Source organism: Crinia signifera, unplaced genomic scaffold (genome assembly GCF_055691185.1).
Source record: "Crinia signifera unplaced genomic scaffold, ASM5569118v1 HAP2_SCAFFOLD_218, whole genome shotgun sequence".
In the NCBI taxonomy this organism is placed as follows: Eukaryota; Metazoa; Chordata; class Amphibia; order Anura; family Myobatrachidae; genus Crinia; species Crinia signifera.
This window is the reverse complement of record NW_028142111.1, coordinates 63695-82429: the sequence shown is the minus strand read 5'-3', so window position 1 is coordinate 82429 and position 18735 is coordinate 63695. Positions and strand designations below refer to the sequence as shown.

At 45.6% G+C, this 18735-nt stretch overlaps 1 protein-coding gene across 1 annotated transcript in view; it reads right to left on the bottom strand.

The window, feature by feature from the left end:
• Positions 1-10623: 10623 nt before the first annotated feature.
• The window catches only part of LOC146053845 (interferon alpha/beta receptor 1-like), a 69453-nt gene continuing 61341 nt past the window's right edge, over positions 10624-18735 (bottom strand). The window contains exons 9-10 of the mRNA XM_083168058.1: positions 17219-17373; positions 10624-14973 (exon numbers count right to left, since the gene is read on the bottom strand). Coding sequence (XP_083024184.1) covers positions 14764-14973; positions 17219-17373 — 365 coding nt within the window. The 3' untranslated portion in view covers positions 10624-14763. The remainder of the gene's footprint in view (positions 14974-17218; positions 17374-18735) is intronic.

Below are 18735 nucleotides of genomic sequence, written 5' to 3'. Positions count from 1 at the left end.
TGTTACTGTGTAACATTTATTTGCATGCCCTGCGTGCGAATTGCTCTTGCGAATGGCTGGTGACAATCGAATGAGGTGGAAGGCACCCGCACATCTAAGGTTACTCTGAGGTAACCGTAGATGTGTGTGGGCTTTCAGAAGAAAGTGGGGGGAAGCTGACATCTAGTGACCGAGCGATTTCCATGGGAACGCAGAGGAAACGTTGGGCCCATGAGTGCGACTATCCGCCGAAGCCCTATGGCCCCCGGCCGCAGCCTTGGTTGCGCTCACCCACAAACAGTCTGTTCGCCATGGCCGCATGCACCCGGCGTATACACATGCTAAGAAATGCCGCTGCACATACGCAAAGCGTCGCTCCCCGTGCGAATGGACCACAATAACCCCCTGTGTCTGTTACACAACTCCTCAGGCTGTGGTTTCTAAAGAGCTGACTAGGAAATGTTTATTTCCTGCCAATAAAGTTTTCTTGCTGTTATAATAATGCTTTCGGTTGACTCCGCTTCCTGTATAATTATATTTGTTGTTTAACTTTATTATACTTATTAGGTGGAATATTTCCACCTCATTCAGATTGTTAATACAGCGCAGAAAAAAAATGGACAGCAAGGATGGTGTAATAGTTAGCATTACTGCCTCACAGTGCTGATGTGGGTTCCATTCCCACCCTAACTGTGTAGAGTTTGTATATTCTCCCCGTGCTTGTGTGGACTTCACTGTATCTAATGAGGTAATGATAGACCACTATGAATATATGACACAGAGTTCCCTCTAATAAGCGTTTCACAATTTTATCAAGAGATTCGTGATAGTGATGTAATCAAAGTAGAATATACAGCAACAGTGTTGCACTATCTCCGCAGGGAAAATTGATAGTAATTGCCGAAATGAGTGTGGTGTACATGCAGTTTACACCTGTGGCCACATTAACCGAAAGGTTATCGGAGAGTCCAGGAACATATCAGACATGAACAGTGGATGTATAAACAAGCAAGGCCTAGGTCAGTGGTTCCCAACCTGGGGTACTAGTACCCCTTTCACACCGCATCTCTTAAACGGTATATTACCATTTAAGTGCCGTTTTTTGACACTGGCAGACCCGTTTTTGGAAACTTTCCAAATACAGGGTCGAAGCAGGTGCGGTCTTCAGCGCCCCCCGCCGCCCCCCTCCCCGCGGGTTAACATATCCCCCCCCCCCCACACACGTGTTTAAGAAAAAAAAAACATGCAGCCGGTACCTCCTGCATTGCGGATCCCGGCTCCAGCTGCTTATAAGAAAAGTGACTTTCGGAAAATGGCTGCCCCCATACGAAAGACCGTTTTTTTAAACAGGTTTTCCTATGGGGCAGCCATTTGAAATGCCTATGAATATTTAATGCGCGCTCATTAAATATTCACTGCGCTGGGTCCGCTCATTGGCTGGGTCCTAAATACCGTTTCAGGCCCGATTTTGGTGCAAAAATACCGGGTCTGAAATGGGTAGGACCCTCCAATTTAACATAAACTGCTTTTTAAAAACGGTAAAATGGGTTCTGCACCTTTCAGACCGCACAGATTACCGTTTTAAAACGGTTAAAAAACGGCAAAATACCGGTTTTTAAGTGCGGTCTGAAAGGGGCATAATGGGGAGTGGGGAGGGCATGAAAGGAAAGGAGATAGAAAAAAGAAAGGTAGAAAGAAAAAGGACGTTAGCAGCCACCAAGGAAAGGTGAAGATTGAAAACTACACCGCGTGGCCCAGACTGTGGAAGGTAGCCCTGGTGTTGTTTTGTGAACCCTATATGTACTCCATACAGGCCATGAAATGCCTTGGGGGGCTGTTAGCGAGGAGGCTACTGGAATTTTTTTAATAAAAAAAATGGCGGCCGTACAAATAACTATTATGGACCTTATTCTGGTCCACTCGCACAGAGAAGCGAGTCAGGAACTGCGCACGCGCATAAAGTGCTTTTTGCGAGCGGGCATGGCGAATTGCTTATTCACCGGCCCGTTCACACCTAGCAGTGTGGGCGCGGGGCGTGCTGCGGCAGCGGGGGGTATAGCCCATGGGAACGGCCAGGGTTTCATGGGTGTCCCCATTGCAGTTTGTCCGTGATGTGAGTGCGGGTAGCTGATGGCAGCTGCCCGCCCGCTTCCTGTACAGGGACACCGCAGATCGAAGAGACCAGAGTGGCGCCTTCGATCTGCGAGTGCTTGCAAAGTCATTTGATGGTCGGCAACCCCCTATAATCTTGTCTTGACGTCTGTTGACATATTGGATGGCGGCACTCGAAGGTGCTTGTCATCCTAACACCAGCAATTTTGATCTATCTAAACCCGAGTTACTGTACACATATCTCATTTTCATAGTGAAAGTGTAAAGCATAAAAACACGTGCCGCAAGTAGAAGTTACTCCAATACAGGAACCCGTGTGTACACATATAGTAAAAGTCTGTGAAACTAAAATGCCTTATTGAAAGATAATTGTCCCTGAGAGATCGCGTATATATCACAGACCAATCTATAAATTTGTCTCTATATTCCTGGGAATTCTCCGTAGTGTATTGGGGGGTGGGGGGGGGGGTTGGGGGGAATTTATACACACAACAAAGATATACATGCATGTACTAAATCATCATCTTGACTGGAAGCACATCAAGTATGGGTGACCTCTAATAGAATGCGATTTTATCGCACTTTTTTAAAATCACAAATTTGCATATTTAATGAGGTGCGTATTCCGGGGGAAAAATGCGATTAAATTAGATAATGTGCGATTTTTAGGCATGAAAATGTGCAAATTTGAGGTAATGTGCGAATTTGTGTTTATAAAAAAAAACGGCGTGGGGTCCCCCCTCCTGAGCATAACCAGCCCCAGGCTCCAAAAATACGGGGGACAAAAAGCATAGGGGTCCCCCGTATTTCTTATACCAGCCCTGGAGTCTTGGACCGGTCCTGGTTCCAAAAATACGGCGGGACAAAAAAATCTGGGGGTCCCCCTGTATTTTGAAACCAGTAGCGGGCTCCAACAGCCCGTGGTGTCATGCCACAGCCGGGGGACACGTTTACATAAGGTCCCCCGGCTGAAACATGAGCACCGTGGCTGGTCAGCCTTAGACGGGGTACCTGGAGGAGTGGGGACCCCCCCCAATAAAGGGGTCCCCCACCCAAGGCTGAAGCAGGACCATGCACAGATCTCAATGATCTGTGCAGGGTTCTGGCCAATTCGCATATCAGAACCTGGTCTAAATGTTTTGCAATTTTTAGACACATTTTCCAGAATTTGCATCTCATTAAATATGCGAATTCGGAAAAAGTGCGATGTCGCCCGATTTTGCCCCCCAAAAAATGGCAAAAATCACATTTTCGCATCTCATTAAATGTCACCATAGGAGCGTGGAAAAAAGGAAACAACAGGCTGAATACCTCACTGCTGAAACCTAAAACAAAAATGGGAGCATAAACGAGGCAGTTGACAAATAATAACTGGTACGGGGAAGACAAAGGTAGAAAGGGAGGAGGAAGGAGGAAGTTGGGAATCATTTTTAAATACTGAAGGAGAGTCGCCGGGCAAGGGATCAGGGTGATGTGTTCCTATTCTAATTTAAGTTAAGAGGGTGCAAACGTGGCGTAGGTCCAGGAGGTCTTAAATTCCAACCAAGTAAACCAGGTGGAAGTATAATCTGAATGTTTCTCCAGTGCGGCAAAGAAGATGTCCTCCATATTCATATAAAAGTCTATACACTAACAAGTATAGACTTGGGGTATAAGTGTTTCAAGAGAGATTTTTATTATACTTTGCCAGAGGAATATTGGAGTAAGAGAGCGGCCAAAAGTCGGGCCCTGTGGGACTGGGAATCCTAGAATATTTGCCCTTACCTTATCCCAATAAAGTACTCATTTTATGGTAGGAAGAGCGGATCTGATGTAACTAGTTTTCTTGGCCTCTTTCCCTTTGACTATGGCCCTGATTTTGGTTGGCTCGGCTTACCCAAGCACCAGAGATGCCGCCCACCACTGCCCATTCCCCTTAGTTCCATGCGAGAGGACTGTAACGAAGACCCATCTCCTCGCATGTATACGCTGCAGGAAAAATCATTGGATGGTTGGCGCCAATCGAATGATTTCCTCCTGCCTTCGTAAATAACAGTCAGCGGAAACGGATTTGCATTTGCGGCTGCCGAGATGAAGAGGGCCTACCCGCGTACTCATGGGAAAGCCCAGCGTTATCATGAGGGTGCCCATAAACCGCTGGGAGTTCCCATGGGTGACCCCGGCCCACCCTAAACCTTGCGAATGGCTTGGCGTCTATGCAGGGTGCCGAAGCCATTCACAAAGGAGGCCGAATTAACCCCGTTCCAATAAATTCAGAATCACCTTTAATACATTGACTTTCTGGGGATGTCGACATGGTGCCTGTCAGTATGTTGAACCATGTTGGCATTGTGGTGTCAACATTATAAGATGCTCTATTAGCTTGCACTTTCTTTAGTTATAGCTTACGCTGGCTTTTCCACCTAATCTGCACCATCCATAGGTTACGGACCACAGGGCCCATTTATCAACACATTTTAGCTCTTTATAACTCATTGCATAAGATAAATCATGTTCCAGCCAATCAGCTCATTTCCTGTTTGTGAAAAAGGACAGCAACTGATTGGCCGCAGCACCATTTATCTTAAGCAATAAATTCCCACAGCATGACGGAAGGGTCCTCGGCAGCAACTTCCTCACCGGTCGGTCCTCCGCACCCCTCCCACTTGCTGCAGCATAGCGGGAGGGCCCTCTGCAAACCCCTCCCCACCCATAGAAGCACAGCAGCCCCCTGCCCAGAGCACGGCGGGAGAGCCCTCCGCAGCAGTACAGCCAGAAAGCTCTCCGCACCCCTCCCACCCACTTCAGCATAGCGGGAGGGCCCTCTGCAAACCCCTCTACACCTGAGAAAGCACAGAAGCATCCTTTCCCCACCTGCCCACAGAACAGTGGAAGGGACCTCTAGATCCCCCTCCACACTCGCTGGCATTATAGCGGGAAGGCCCTCTGCACCCCTTTAAACTGTGGCAGGGATAGTCAAAGTGCACTCTGCACACCCTCCAAAACATAGCAGGATGGCCTTCAACACCTGTCTACCACACCTGCCAACAGCACAGTAGGAGGGTCCACTGCACCCCTCTCTGGCTGTACAGCAAGTGGACCGCATCATCTCTCTCCACACCCTGCGGCCTTCCATCTCAATGCACTGCCCACCCTTGATGGGCTGCAGGTCTGCAGCAGATTAGAAATAATGGTGGCCATAGGCGGATGCAGTGGGGGGCTCACAGCCAGAGCTGTTCTGTGAGCCACCACCGCTTCCAGCATCTAGAGCAGTGGTAGGTATCTGGCGGACCGGGTCCATCTCCGGATCGCAAAGGACAGAGATACGGACCACCTACACACTCCTGAAACTGCAGCGGTCCCAGGAATGCATTGTGGCGGGTGCCTGGGTCACATCACCGTGCACCTGTGCGCCGCTTGTAAGGAGCTCATTCGGCTCCATGTGGCGGAGCTGAGGGCCCAGCGGGAGCAGCAGTGTCAGGAGGGCAAAGTGACAGCAAGAGGGCCCAGCAGGAGCAGATGCAACAGGAGGGAGCAGCGGGGATCGTGACAGACAACTCCCTGTAAGTTGTAATATATGATGGGAGTATTGTTTTTTTTTTTTAATGGCTGCTATGCAGTGGGAGGGGAATGGGGAGGGGTCTCTTCAAAGCAGTAAATCTAAGGTGAATGGTATGGAGTTCTCAGACAGGCTCTGCTTAAAAGATTATTGGAGATGCCCGTGTTGGGCCCTGACGTTTCGATGTTTACCATCGACGTCCGGCTTTATATACATCCATCCCACACTCATTAGGATTGACGGCCTTGGAAAAGTTTTTGACAGAGAATATTGCATATACGGGTCCTGATGTGAACTTGATTTTACAATTGATGTCGATGGTTCTTACTAAAAATGTATTTGTGTACGGTGATAAATTTTACCTACAACTAGTGGGCGTGGCTATGGGGGCGGCAGTAGCCCCCTCATGCGCCAACGTCTTTATGTTCGAATTTGAACAATCGATGTTTTTTGATAATCCGATGGTGGCTGATAGGATTATAGGTTATCATCGCTACATAGATGACCTTTTAGTCTTCTGGCAAGGTCCTTCTGAAGATTTGGTGACATTTATCGACACACACAATAATAGTAATTGTCCGATTAAATTTACCTATGCCCACAGTAATAGGGAAATTCACTTCCTTGATGTATCTATCGGTTTGGAGAATGGTAAAGTGTCTACTCGCCTGTTCTCCAAGCCGACAGATAGAAATAATTTGCTGGCCTACGATAGTTGTCACCCAAGGGCTACAGTCAGAGGACTGCCCTATTCGCAATGGTTGAGGATTAGACGCATAGTCTCTGACCCAGTAATTGCGTCTAATCAAATGGACGACATGATTGACCGTTTCAGATTAAGAGGTTACCCCATGCCAGAATTGCTTGCTACGAAAGCAAAGGTAATGACTATGGAGCGCCAGACGCTACTCCAGTCAAACCCCCTTAAAAAATCGTTAGAAGAGAAATTACCTTGGGTTTCCACATATAATCATCAAAGCCCTGATACCATCAAAATTGTGAGAAATCATTGGCCTATAATACAAGCAAATCCGGACATCGGCCTAACTAGAACAACACTTCTTCCTAGTTTTAAAAGAGCAAAAAATCTGCGCGATATTTTGGTGAAATCTGATGCGTCTCCTGCAGCCTCTAGAAATATCAGTTCTAAAGTGGGTTGCATCAGGTGTATTTGCACTACATGCAGCTTCCTTATACCAGGGGCATCATTTAACCATGCCCAGATGGGGAGAGCGATCCCGATCCATCACTTACTTACATGTAACACCACCTTTACTGTGTATCAAATAATCTGTCCCTGCGGATTGTCATATATCGGGAAAACCGAACGCCCCTTCAAAGAACGGATGGCTGCACACCGATCATCAATACGGAATGCACTATCCAAGAGGTCTAGCGATCAACCTGTCTCACGACATTTTTTAAAGCTAAACATAACCTTTCCTCTTTGCGCTATAGGATGATAGACCACATCCCCCATCAATCCGGGGAGGGAATCGTGGTCTACTGCTGTTGAAATGTGAGGCACGTTGGATCGCTATACTTAACACTGTATCCCCCGCAGGCCTTAATGAATATTCAGGTCTTAATGTATTATTATGAGATATTCAGGGCTATATAGTTACCAATTATCTGATACATTGGGGGACATTTACCAATATGAAAAACCTAGTTTTTCGTATTGGTATTTCCCCTACGGTTGCATACGACTGTTTTAGTCGAATGCAAAGTCGTGTTCCGGAGGGGAAATTACAAAGCAGTCAGATACGACTGCTTTGTAACCCTCCGATGGTGTAACCATCCGTATTAGCGGCCGTATATACGGCCGCTAATACGAATTATTTCTAGCAGTCTGCACGGATCACTCAGATCCGTGCAGGCTGCAAGGTGTAAAAAAAAATAGAAAAATTAAATAAATAATAAAAAAAAAACAGCGTGGGATCCCCCCCACAGCTGTAACCAGCACCAGGCTGAAGGAGCCGGGGCCGGTAATTAAAAATCAGGGAACCCGACAAATAGGGGTTCCCCGATTTTTAACAACCAGCCCCAGGCTCCAGGTCCGGGGCTGGTTCCCAAAATACGGGGGACAAAATGACTAGGGGTCCCCCGTTATTTCAAGAACCCGTCCCAGGCACAACCAGCCAGCAGGGTAATGCCACAGCCGGGGGAAGACTTTTTATACAAGTCCCCCCGGCCAAAACATTAACCCCCTGACCGGTCAGCCTGGCCAGGGGCCCTAGGGGAGTGGGGACCCCCCCAATGAAGGGGTCCCCCCCCTCCAGGACTTACCTGACCAGGCTGAAGCCTGGTACTGTCCCCGATGCCCCTGGGCGGTGGGCATCGGGCTGATTATGGTGTAAAAATTTAATAATCTATTGTTTTTTACTGTGGCACTACAAGTGCCAGCAAGCTGGGACTTGGAGAACCACAAGTCCCAGCCTGCTGGGCATTAAAGGGCCCGCTGGCACTTGTAGTTCCACAGTTAAAAAAATAGTACAATAAAACACACTGACACACTTTTAAAATAAAACTTTAGGTAGCCCTGGTCCTGATGTCCTGTGTCGTCTTCGGCATCCATGTCGACGTCGCTGTCGGCGATGGCGTCCCCGTCCGGATCCGACGAAATCCATGTGGAGCTGTGGAAGGAAACCATACTCACCTGTCCCAGCGCGACGTAGTCCAGGTAAGTGTCTTTCCAAAAAATCAAACCGACAGCCCGAAACCAAGCGAACAGGGAGCCGTACGGTACTCTGTGTACATCCATCGTGCGGCTCCGCCTCCCGAATGCTGCTATTGGCCGCCTTGCGGCCTAGCGGCCAATCAGCAAGGCGGCCAATAGCGGCATTCGGGAGACGATGTAAACAAACACCGTGCGGCTCTCTGCTGTCCGGGCTGGTTTCGGGCTGTCGGTTTGTTTTTTTGCCAAGACACTTACCTGGACTACGTCGCGCTGGGACAGGTGAGTATGGTTTCCTTCCACAGCTCCACATGGATTTCGTCGGATCCGGACGCCATCGCCGACAGCGACGTCGACTTGAAGAAGGACGTCGACATGGATCCAGAAGACGACACAGGACCAGGGCTACCTACGGAAAGAAGATAGGTAAGTATTAGTATGTGTGGGCTTTGTATGTATTAAAGTTTTATTTTAAAAGTGTGTCAGTGTGTTTTGTGCACTATTTTTTTAACTGTGGAACTACAAGTGCCAGCGGGCCCTTTAATGCCCAGCAGGCTGGGACTTGTAGTTCTCCAAGTCCCAGCTTGCTGGGGAGGCTTGCTGGCACTTGTAGTGCCACAGTAAAAAACAATAGATTATTCTTTTTTTTACACCATAATCAGCCCGATGCCCACCGCCCAGGGGCATCGGGGACAGTACCAGGCTTCAGCCTGGTCAGGTAAGTCCTGGAGGGGGGACCCCTTCATTGGGGGGGTCCCCACTCCCCCAGGGCCCCTGGCCAGGCTGACCGGTCAGGGGGTTAATGTTTTGGCCGCGGGACCTTATATCATAAGTGTCCCCCGGCTGTGACATTACCCTGCTGGCTGGTTGTGCCTTGGACTGGTTCTTGAAATACGGGGGACCCCTAGTCATTTTGTCCCCCGTATTTTGGGAACCAGCCCCGGACCTGGAGCCTGGGGCTGGTTGTTAAAAATCGGGGAACCCCTATTTGTCGGGTTCCCTGATTTTTTATTACCGGCCCCGGCTCCTTCAGCCTGGTGCTGGTTACGGCTGTGGGGGGGACCCCATGCCGTTTTTTTTATTTATTTATTTAATTTTTCTATTTTTTTACACCGCAGCCTGCACGGATCTGACTGATCCGTGCAGGCTAAAACGCAAATAGAACAGGAAAATGGTGTTCTATTTTTCTGTCGTATTTGCGTGGGTGTTTCACACCACTTAGCAGCCGTATTATTAGTACGGCTGCTTAGTACATCAGGAATCACCATTCTTTTGAATGGTGATTTCTGTCGTATCCTATCGATGGTGTAGGACATTCGTATTTGTAAATACAAATACGAATGTTCCATCCCTAGGACTACGAATTGTGGTATTTTTGGGATTGTAAATCCCGAAAATACAAATTCGTAAAAAAAAGGTGTATTTCTCCCTACGAATACATTTTGGTAAATGTCCCCCATTATCTGCTATTAGAAGTTATTTGGATGGTATCTGAATAGACCACCCGGGTTTTGCAATGCTGCAGTATTTTAATGTACAGTTTTTCATGCATTTTTCTTGTTTTGCACATTTTTTTGTATATATGTATTTTACTCTTGATGTAACATTTTGTTTTGTTTTGTACATTATGATGTTTCTATATATTATGTGTTGGAGGCAGTGAATAGGCGGGGAAGACTCTAGTTGATCTAATTAATTGGATTCAGCAGTGTCTAAACCCCGGCCCTGACACTGATACGTTAGGGGGCGGTAGGAATTTGCCACCCCCTTCGTAAACGTCACTTTGGTTTTGATATTTATAGAAGGCACTGTTCACTATTATATTGAGCCTGAAGAAAATACACCCCTTGTATTGAAACGTTGCTGAGCACAATAAAAGTTACTCTACTTTATGAAGCGTCTGGAGTGCTGCGTCCTTTTCCCGTCTACATGCTACACTGACGAAGGCACCCGACAAGCAGACACCTGTTGGGAGGTGTGCCCGGCACAAAGAAGTCTCTATATATATTATATATATATATATATATATATATATATATATATATATATACATATACACACACACATACACACACACACACACACTCACGCTCACACATACACACACACTCTCTCTCTCTAGCTATACAGAAGTTGTTGTACTGGGGTCCAGGATTTCTCTTGGCGGCCCTGCCCCTCAGAATCACTGACCAATTGGGGGCTTTGCTCCAGATGCAGTTACATCGGTAACCGCTAGGAAAGGAAATGGACACAAGTTTGTACATTGATAATTTTTTATTCAAATGTAAAAAAAAAACCAAAAACATAGAAAAAGACATATGTACAAATTACAAATAAAACTGTTCCATTTTTTAGGTTGTAAAAACCTAAACAAAACAAAAAAAACTTCCGCTCCGTAAATTTTATTTTTTACATTTTTCCCAGTGCAAATTGGCTTAAAAGGACGATGCCTGCTAATGCGGACATCTAGATGGTGGTACGATTTAATTTACAAAAACATTTCTTGACATAATAATAATAATAATACATTTCTATGCATAAAATACATTGATGAGGGATATTACACCACTTCTTGGCAGAAACATTTCAATAAATATGTATATTAGCTTTGTCTTACCAGCTGTATCTGTTAATTCAATGAAATACTTAATGCATTCTGTTAAAACTACATAAATTAGAACATTTAAGCTTATTCCCCCCCAAAAAAATCTGACCGGTGGCATGTTCGCCTTTCTCGTCACGATGTCGGTTTCCTAATTTAGAATGACTGGGCCTGTTCTCTCCCATCTGGACACGGCTTTGTGTGTCAAAAACCATGTGCAAGGTTTTGTGTTCTAAGCCGTTAAATAGGTCCCCACCTTGCCGACAACTCTGTTCTCCCATCCGCCGGCTATATGATCAGCCGTTTAGAGTGTCCAACCACCAGCAATGTGTGGAGGTTTTGAAATAGCCAAAACCACTCAAACTGCCAACAGTTTGACAGAGCAGCAGCGGTTTTGATAGTTTGGTCATTTTGGATTGGCTGATTTCAAACTACTGTAAACACTGGAGATTTTGGTTTATGGTAGCAGCTACTGTGTGTGAATATGGAACACAATGCCCACTTGGATTGTGAACAGAAGTCGTTTATAAAATAATTTTATATATATATATATAAAAAATACAACATGTATTATTTTATATATATATAAAAAATACAACATGTTCTCTTTTTTTAATGTGTCGAACTTTTGACCAATAATCACTGTCAACCCATCAACCAGACGGCTACCACCTTCAATCAGTTGACAGGTGCTGATCTCTAGACTCTACACATCTTTGTACGTAGCAACTGTGCGGACATGTGCTAAAGCCGTAGTATGAATCTTCTGTAAAAAGATGCCCACTCCCAGCGTCTCTGATCCACCACTGCATCCATCGACGCACCCTCGGCACACACCTCCGTTTCGAAGAATGTTCCCCGTCTCCAACATATATCTATTCTGGTGTAGATTCTGCACCTCTCCTGGGGCTAGAGCAAGTCCTGATGGTGCTTTGAAGGTTGCGACTGAAGACACACAACATCGGTGTCCTAGCCTTTGTGTATTGAGATGCATGCTGGGATACCAGGGGAAGGGCTGAAATCAGCATAAAGTGGCAGATGCTGACGCGGTCACAGCAGCATGGAAATCAGAATCAATACCATTATCTTCATCCTCACACTTCCTCTGAGGTGCGCATAGACTACAAATACCTTTTATAGTAGTGCCTTGTACTGTGGGACGCTTGGCTCTGAGCGGAGAATGGCCCTCAGATCATTTCTGCGATGCTGGATACACCTATGGCTTCATAAACGAAAGGGGCCTTGTTATATCCTGCGAGGTGCAGACACAGGTGTGATTCTGACAGGTTAGTCCGTGTTGTTAAAGCAGCAAGAATTTAAAAAAGGCAAAAACCACCATGTTGGTAATGAGCGCAGATCCTGGGGAGGTACAGAACACTCAGCACCAGTATAAAGACTCTCATCCTCTCTCTCCCCGGGAAAGTTTATCTTCCAACATCTTGCTCATACAACAAAATAAAAAGAAGTGCGCATGCATAAACAATAATAATAGTAATAAAAAAAAACTAAACAAACCTGTTTACATAAGAATAACTGTGTATGCTATGGAGATGGTTAATAGGTTACGTTTTCGTTCACAAGCTTTCAGTCTGGCAGTGCTTGGGCTGATTTTTATTTATTTATTACCAGTTATTTATATAGCACACACATATTCCGCAGCGCTGTACAGAGAATATTGGAACACTCACATCCGTCCCTGCCCCAGTGGAGCTTACAATCTATATTCCCTTCCACATGTACACGCACACACAGACATTCTAGGGTTAATTTTGTGTGGAGCCAATTAGCCTACCAGTATATTTTTGGATTGTGGGAAGAAACCGGAGTACCCAGAGGAAACCCACCCAAACATGGGAAGATGGAAAGATGTGCGTGTAAGGATCCGAATTAAGCATTCTATATTGGAGAAGAGGAGATGCTTATTACCCACGAGGGGCGTATGGTAGATATTTTCTATCCACTAAGGCGCTGGTAATGGGATCAATCCTATCTGTATCTCTGATTCTTACCCGCTCATCCATTGCCCATCGGTGCGGGGACACCGAAGTTAGGATTGAACTTTCCATAAGCTGCCTAGAACATATTACGCAGGACTTTTTCTTGGAACATTCACCTGTTATACTGTATGTACATGTTGGAGTTTTTGGCAATTCTTTATACAGCTATATGACATGTATCGCTATTATTTGTTATTTTCATTTGTTTTGTTTTTATTTGTAATTGTGCGTTATTGAAATAATTTAATAAAAAGTATTTTTTTTTGTAAAGTGCATATCGCAGCGTCTATAGCTGGTCACACCCACGCAACTTTGTGCAGTTGCACACTCCTTTCCTCGTATACATCCGTTCAGCCAAATGTTCACATTTGAACATTCACATCAGTCCCTGCCCCAGTGGAGCTTACAATCTATATTCCCAACCACATGTACACGCACACACAGACGTTCTAGGGTTAAATTTGTTGGGAGCCAATAGGCCTGATTCTGGTTATCTCCATAAGCTGTGAAGATTGCGGCTTACCGAGCGGCAGAGAATACCCCCCCCCGCCATTTCCCCTGGCAGCCATGCAAGGGGATTTGTAACGAAGAAGGAGAAATCATTCAATGGTCGCCGATTCTATGATTTCTCCTGCCTTTGCAAATAATTTGCGGGCATTGGGACAAAGACAGGGCGGGCAGCGGGCGTCATGTGATGTCAGCAGTGTCGTCCTCCCACAGCAAGCATTGGCACACCTGCGTGGCTCAGCGCCACCATCACCCACGTCCCTCCCATCCCGATGCGAAAGGCCCGGTGAGTGGAGTAACGCCATGGCCGTTCACAGTCGAGGTTTGTATATGCACAAACCCCGACCATCGGGGCAGGAGCTGAATTCAGATCCCTGAGTGATCGAGAATCAGCCGCCATTTCTTTTACCATCTGGCCCAATCTCAACAGCACCTTTGTGCGTACACTCTGCGTAACACATGCGCCGTAGGGGACTTTTAGAAATGTTTGCACAGGCGCAGTTGCAAACAAACGCTGAACTCCATGACCATCAGCATTGCGTGCGCTCAGAATCGGGCCCTACGGCAGCTACAGTACTATATACACATAACACCATCTCTTCACTTGCACATACAAAAAAAATAAAAATAGTGGGAAAGTTCCATTATACACCATACGGTATATAGTAGCACCACAGGAAACATGAACTGAAAACATGATCCCTCTGTCAGTGGATTGTCACAGCAAGGGGCGGTACCGATTCTCTTATTCCGATGAGCAAACGCCACCTCTGCCGGTCAGCACAGTATTGTATTTGTGGGCTAAACGCAAGTCCATAAAGATTCAGCCTATCAAATCGTTGAGGACTAATGACATCACAGAGGCACTGTAATCTTAGGAATACATATCCAGGGCACGATTCAGAGGGAGAGCAGTTTGTACCCGGGTAAAAACCATGTTGCACCATTATTAAGGCAGAAATCCAATGGGATTTAGTCTTTGGAAGGGGCGTGTCCTAGATGAATACTAATGCGATGCAATTGCAATGCTGTCCACTGTTTGTTCTCCGCATGCAGAGGTAGCTTGGATTTTCCCTGCATGCGAAAAAAATAAAGGCTTTGCACCCCTTGCATAGCAGAATGGTTTGATCCAGGCATTTATATGAGATTTCATCCCAAGCCTGAACCAGGTCCTCAGTCCATAAATGTCTTGTACGCAGTGTAACATAAGTGCTTTATTGTGTTGTTCGACCGGCTCAGGTTATCCGGTCACAGGGGTAGAACGGACGGTTGATGGCTTGTTTGTCCTGCAGCACTGGGGATATCAGGCTGCTCAGCCATAGAGGATCATTTATAGTACCGCCCACGAAGTTCACCGTGCGCTCACATCCCTCTCCCCTATGCCCTCATCCTCAGCGGTATAGTGGCCGGAGTCCTTGCTTCTAACGGTTGATGCAGTTGTCTCTGTTTGCACCGGATCTTCCACCTTGGTGTCCTGGATAATGTTGCACCTATCAAAACTCTCTTCTTCTTGTAATGCAAATGGAAGTTTGCTAAACTTCTGGGGAAAGTCCCACATATCCTACAGACAAAGTAACGTGATAGATTACATATAAACAATAGTAATGGCACACATTATATTTTACCCTAATAACCGTAGCTACATACTAAACAGGCTATATAATCCTATATATCAATGCTATATAATCCATCTCTAACACCGCAAACACACTGATATTATTTAGTAAGTTGCAGAATCTCTTAAGGTGCCCACATACGGATAGATATCGAATCCAATCTGATATCCATTTAATTTCCTTTGAAATCCAGAACACCCCTGATCGTGGCCACACACAGAACGATTGAGTACACGATGAGAGGGTTTACTCAGTCGTTCAGTGTGGCCATGATCATGGGTGAACCGGGTCTGCCTCTCCACACATTTCCACCGCACCTCTGCCGCTGGTAGATACGGAGAGATCCGACAGCAGGCAGGAGGTTTCAAATGAATAGGACAGTCACTGATTGGCTGAGAGAGCTCTCTCAGCCAATCAGCGGCCACCCTATTCAAATGAATAGGCCACCACTGATTGGCTGAGTGTGAGGTCTATTAGCGGCCACCCTATTAATTTGAAATATCCTGCCATCAGCCTCTCTCTCTCTCTCTGTCTGCCAGTGCGTGGTCGGGTGGAGGTGCGGCAGACATAGCCGGGACATGGCTATGATCCTGCAGGACAGGTCACTCATCTTTCCTACTGCTGAATCGATCAGCAGGCTCGATCAAACACCCATATCGTATCTTCACCTAGCCCACACACGATTGGTTGTTCCGATCTGTCAGAAGCGACCATATTAATTAAAACATCTTACCGTGTGTGGGCACCTTTAATCGTCACTACTGTTCCATAAGAGCTGCTTTTTTTTTATTATCTCCCAGAACCATTTCCCATTCCTGCAGGAAGACTTCTCTTGTGCTGCACTTTTCCTGTGGAATGCTCACCCCCAACTCAGCCTCTCCCACCCCAACAGTCTCTGTACTATAATCTCAATGTAGGGGGAGCGACTAGTGAGAACTGCCACACCCCTTACTAAACAGACCAATTAGGAATTGAGTGCAGCACATAACATTATAGAAGTGGAGACAATGAGAAGAGACACAGCCTGGTACAGGAATGGAATGGTAACAAAATTTAACAATAGGCCAATTACATAATTCATAATTGATAATGATAATGAATCCATTCAATATTAACGCAAGGAAATTGGCCTTTTAGGGACAGTTTGGCTTTCTCACAGTCATGGTCTATCATTGTCCTGAAAGAAGTCGTCCATTTCCCTGTTGGTTACTTGGTAGACTTGCAATACTAAAGGGTAAATTTACTAAAGCTTCTAAAAAGAGGCGATGTTGTCCATAGAAACCAACCAGATTCTGTCTATCATTTTCTAGAATGCAATAGAGAAATGATCAACAGAAACTGATTGGTTGCAATGGGCAACACCACCTCTTTTCCATTTTAACCCTTTCAGGTCCAACGTCTAGTCAGGCTCAACAGCCCTAGCGCTAGTAGCAGAACCAACGGTGAGACACTTTAAAATAAGAACATAAACATTAATATTACAATTCATTTAAACAAGACTGTTTGAATTGCAAAAAAAAAAGGACTGCAAAGGGTTAAATAGATTTAGTAAATTTAAGCCCCCCCCATCCCCAGACTGATGTGGGAAGACCATTTTTATCGATGAGTAATCAGATTGTTGATATATTGCAGAAGGGGAACCTCAGATTTTGAGTTTTGTTGCCCTACAAACATTTCATACCGCAGACTTTAAATACCTTAAGGGAGCTCGTTCAATTATTGCCCCACGCTGCCGACGGTTACGTCACTGCAATATCCCGGCTCTACAGACTGTGATGTGACATCTTTAATGTCGGTCGGGAAATCAGCAACTTGGAGGGTATCGCTAGCCACTGAAATGCCCTCAAAGTGTCTGCACCGGGCATGGCGTAAGATGCGGTGTCTGACAAAGACCCAAAACTCTTGAAAGACTAACTCCACCTCTCATAATTCTATTTGGGACACAGTTGAATTGAACGCCATTCCCTTTTTTACAGGATCTTCCCTTAATATAGAGATACAAAGTAACAACAGTTGCCAGGAGCAACACTGGCACCTAGACAAGACAGAGATGGTAAGATAGAGGACAGGAGAGTTTCAGCTCCCACTCACATTAATACACAGGATCCTGTATAATCTATTTCTATAGGATATACTGAGCATTAGCAGAGGGTAAAACAGAACCTCTATACCAGGTGACAGGCCTCGTACCTCTCCAATACTTGAAGGCAGCTTGCTGGACGGGGAGAAGATGGTCTTCAAGTATCGTTTTAAGGGACAGAAACAGATGTAAATCACAACTGAAATGACAATGATTCCAATGAAGATGGATCCTGTAATCCACTCCGTCGCATAGGATCGGGGATCTACAACCGCAAAGAAACACAGCAAAATGCAGCATATTAAATAAAAGATTAATTAAAAGGTGGAACTATAAGACTCCGTTATAGTAAATATGTCTCATTGTTCATTCAGTCTAATAATAACTTGCCAAGAATTACACGTAACTGGAGTACAACGGGAACACGGACATCAATATTGTGTTACTACACTGCCACCAGGGTGACCCTACTGGGATCTATAGTAGGTGACCGGTCAGGTCAACACCAAAAGGCTGACTTGCGCTAGGTCGTCAGTGACAAAAGCCCGACACAAGCAACAGGTCAACATGGCCAAAATGTTTTTGTTTTTTTTTTCGTGATTTCTTTTCTTTTAAATTTTTTGGAACGTCTTCACAAAAAGTCAAAATGCGCAGAGCGCGACAGTAGCGGAGCGCACGCATCACTTGGCGCAAAGCATGCGAGGGAACGCGCTGCACCAATAGGGGAGCCAGGTGCTCAGGTGTCGACATTGAAAAAAAAAATACAAACAAAAATATCATGTCGACCTTTTCCATGTGTCAACTTTTTTGTCAATGCTGACATTTTGCATTTGACCTTTTGTAAATATGTCGACCTTTCTGTTGTCGACTTATTGACTGTTGACACTGTCTACGCTATGGAGTATGGGTCATAGGGACGATATCGCTTAGGTCGAAAGTCATTAGGTTGACTACTATTGGTCGACAGTCACTAGGTCAACACATATATGTTCGACTTGGTCAAAAGGTCGACATGGGAAAGGCGGGCATGAAAACGGGTCGATGTGAGTTTTTCATGTTTTTTTGGTGTCTGTCAACTTAAGTCGACATGGACACCATAGAAGTGTACCGCTGCGCTCGGCACACTATTATATTCTAATTCTATGCCCACTTGGATGGTAAAGTATGAAAAACCACCTTAAAAAAATAAATAAATAAAAAATTATGAAAAACTCATGTTGATGTTTTTCATGACAAGTTTTTCCATTTCAACCTAATGCGTATGGGAGGACGGGGCAGGGAAACCTGTAGTGTTTTATGGGAGCACCCATAGAAACGACGGGCATACCTCTGCGAATGTCAGCACCACCCCGAATTCAACCATCTCTGGCCCGGATAAAAGTCAGTATAAACTGAAAGAAATCATTTGATAGCGAGGGACCATTGAATGGTTTTCTCCCGTGTGGCAGCGTTCCTCGGGGGCGGAGTTTACCACCTTGCTAGTCAGTGGACATACGCAGCCTAGCGAGCCGGTCTGAATCAGGTTGGATCCAGGAAGTGGAATCAATACCTTCTGTTTTCAGACGAGAACACATGGGATCCATAATAAGCTCCTGGACCAATTTTCCAATCCCCCAAATCGGGTCTC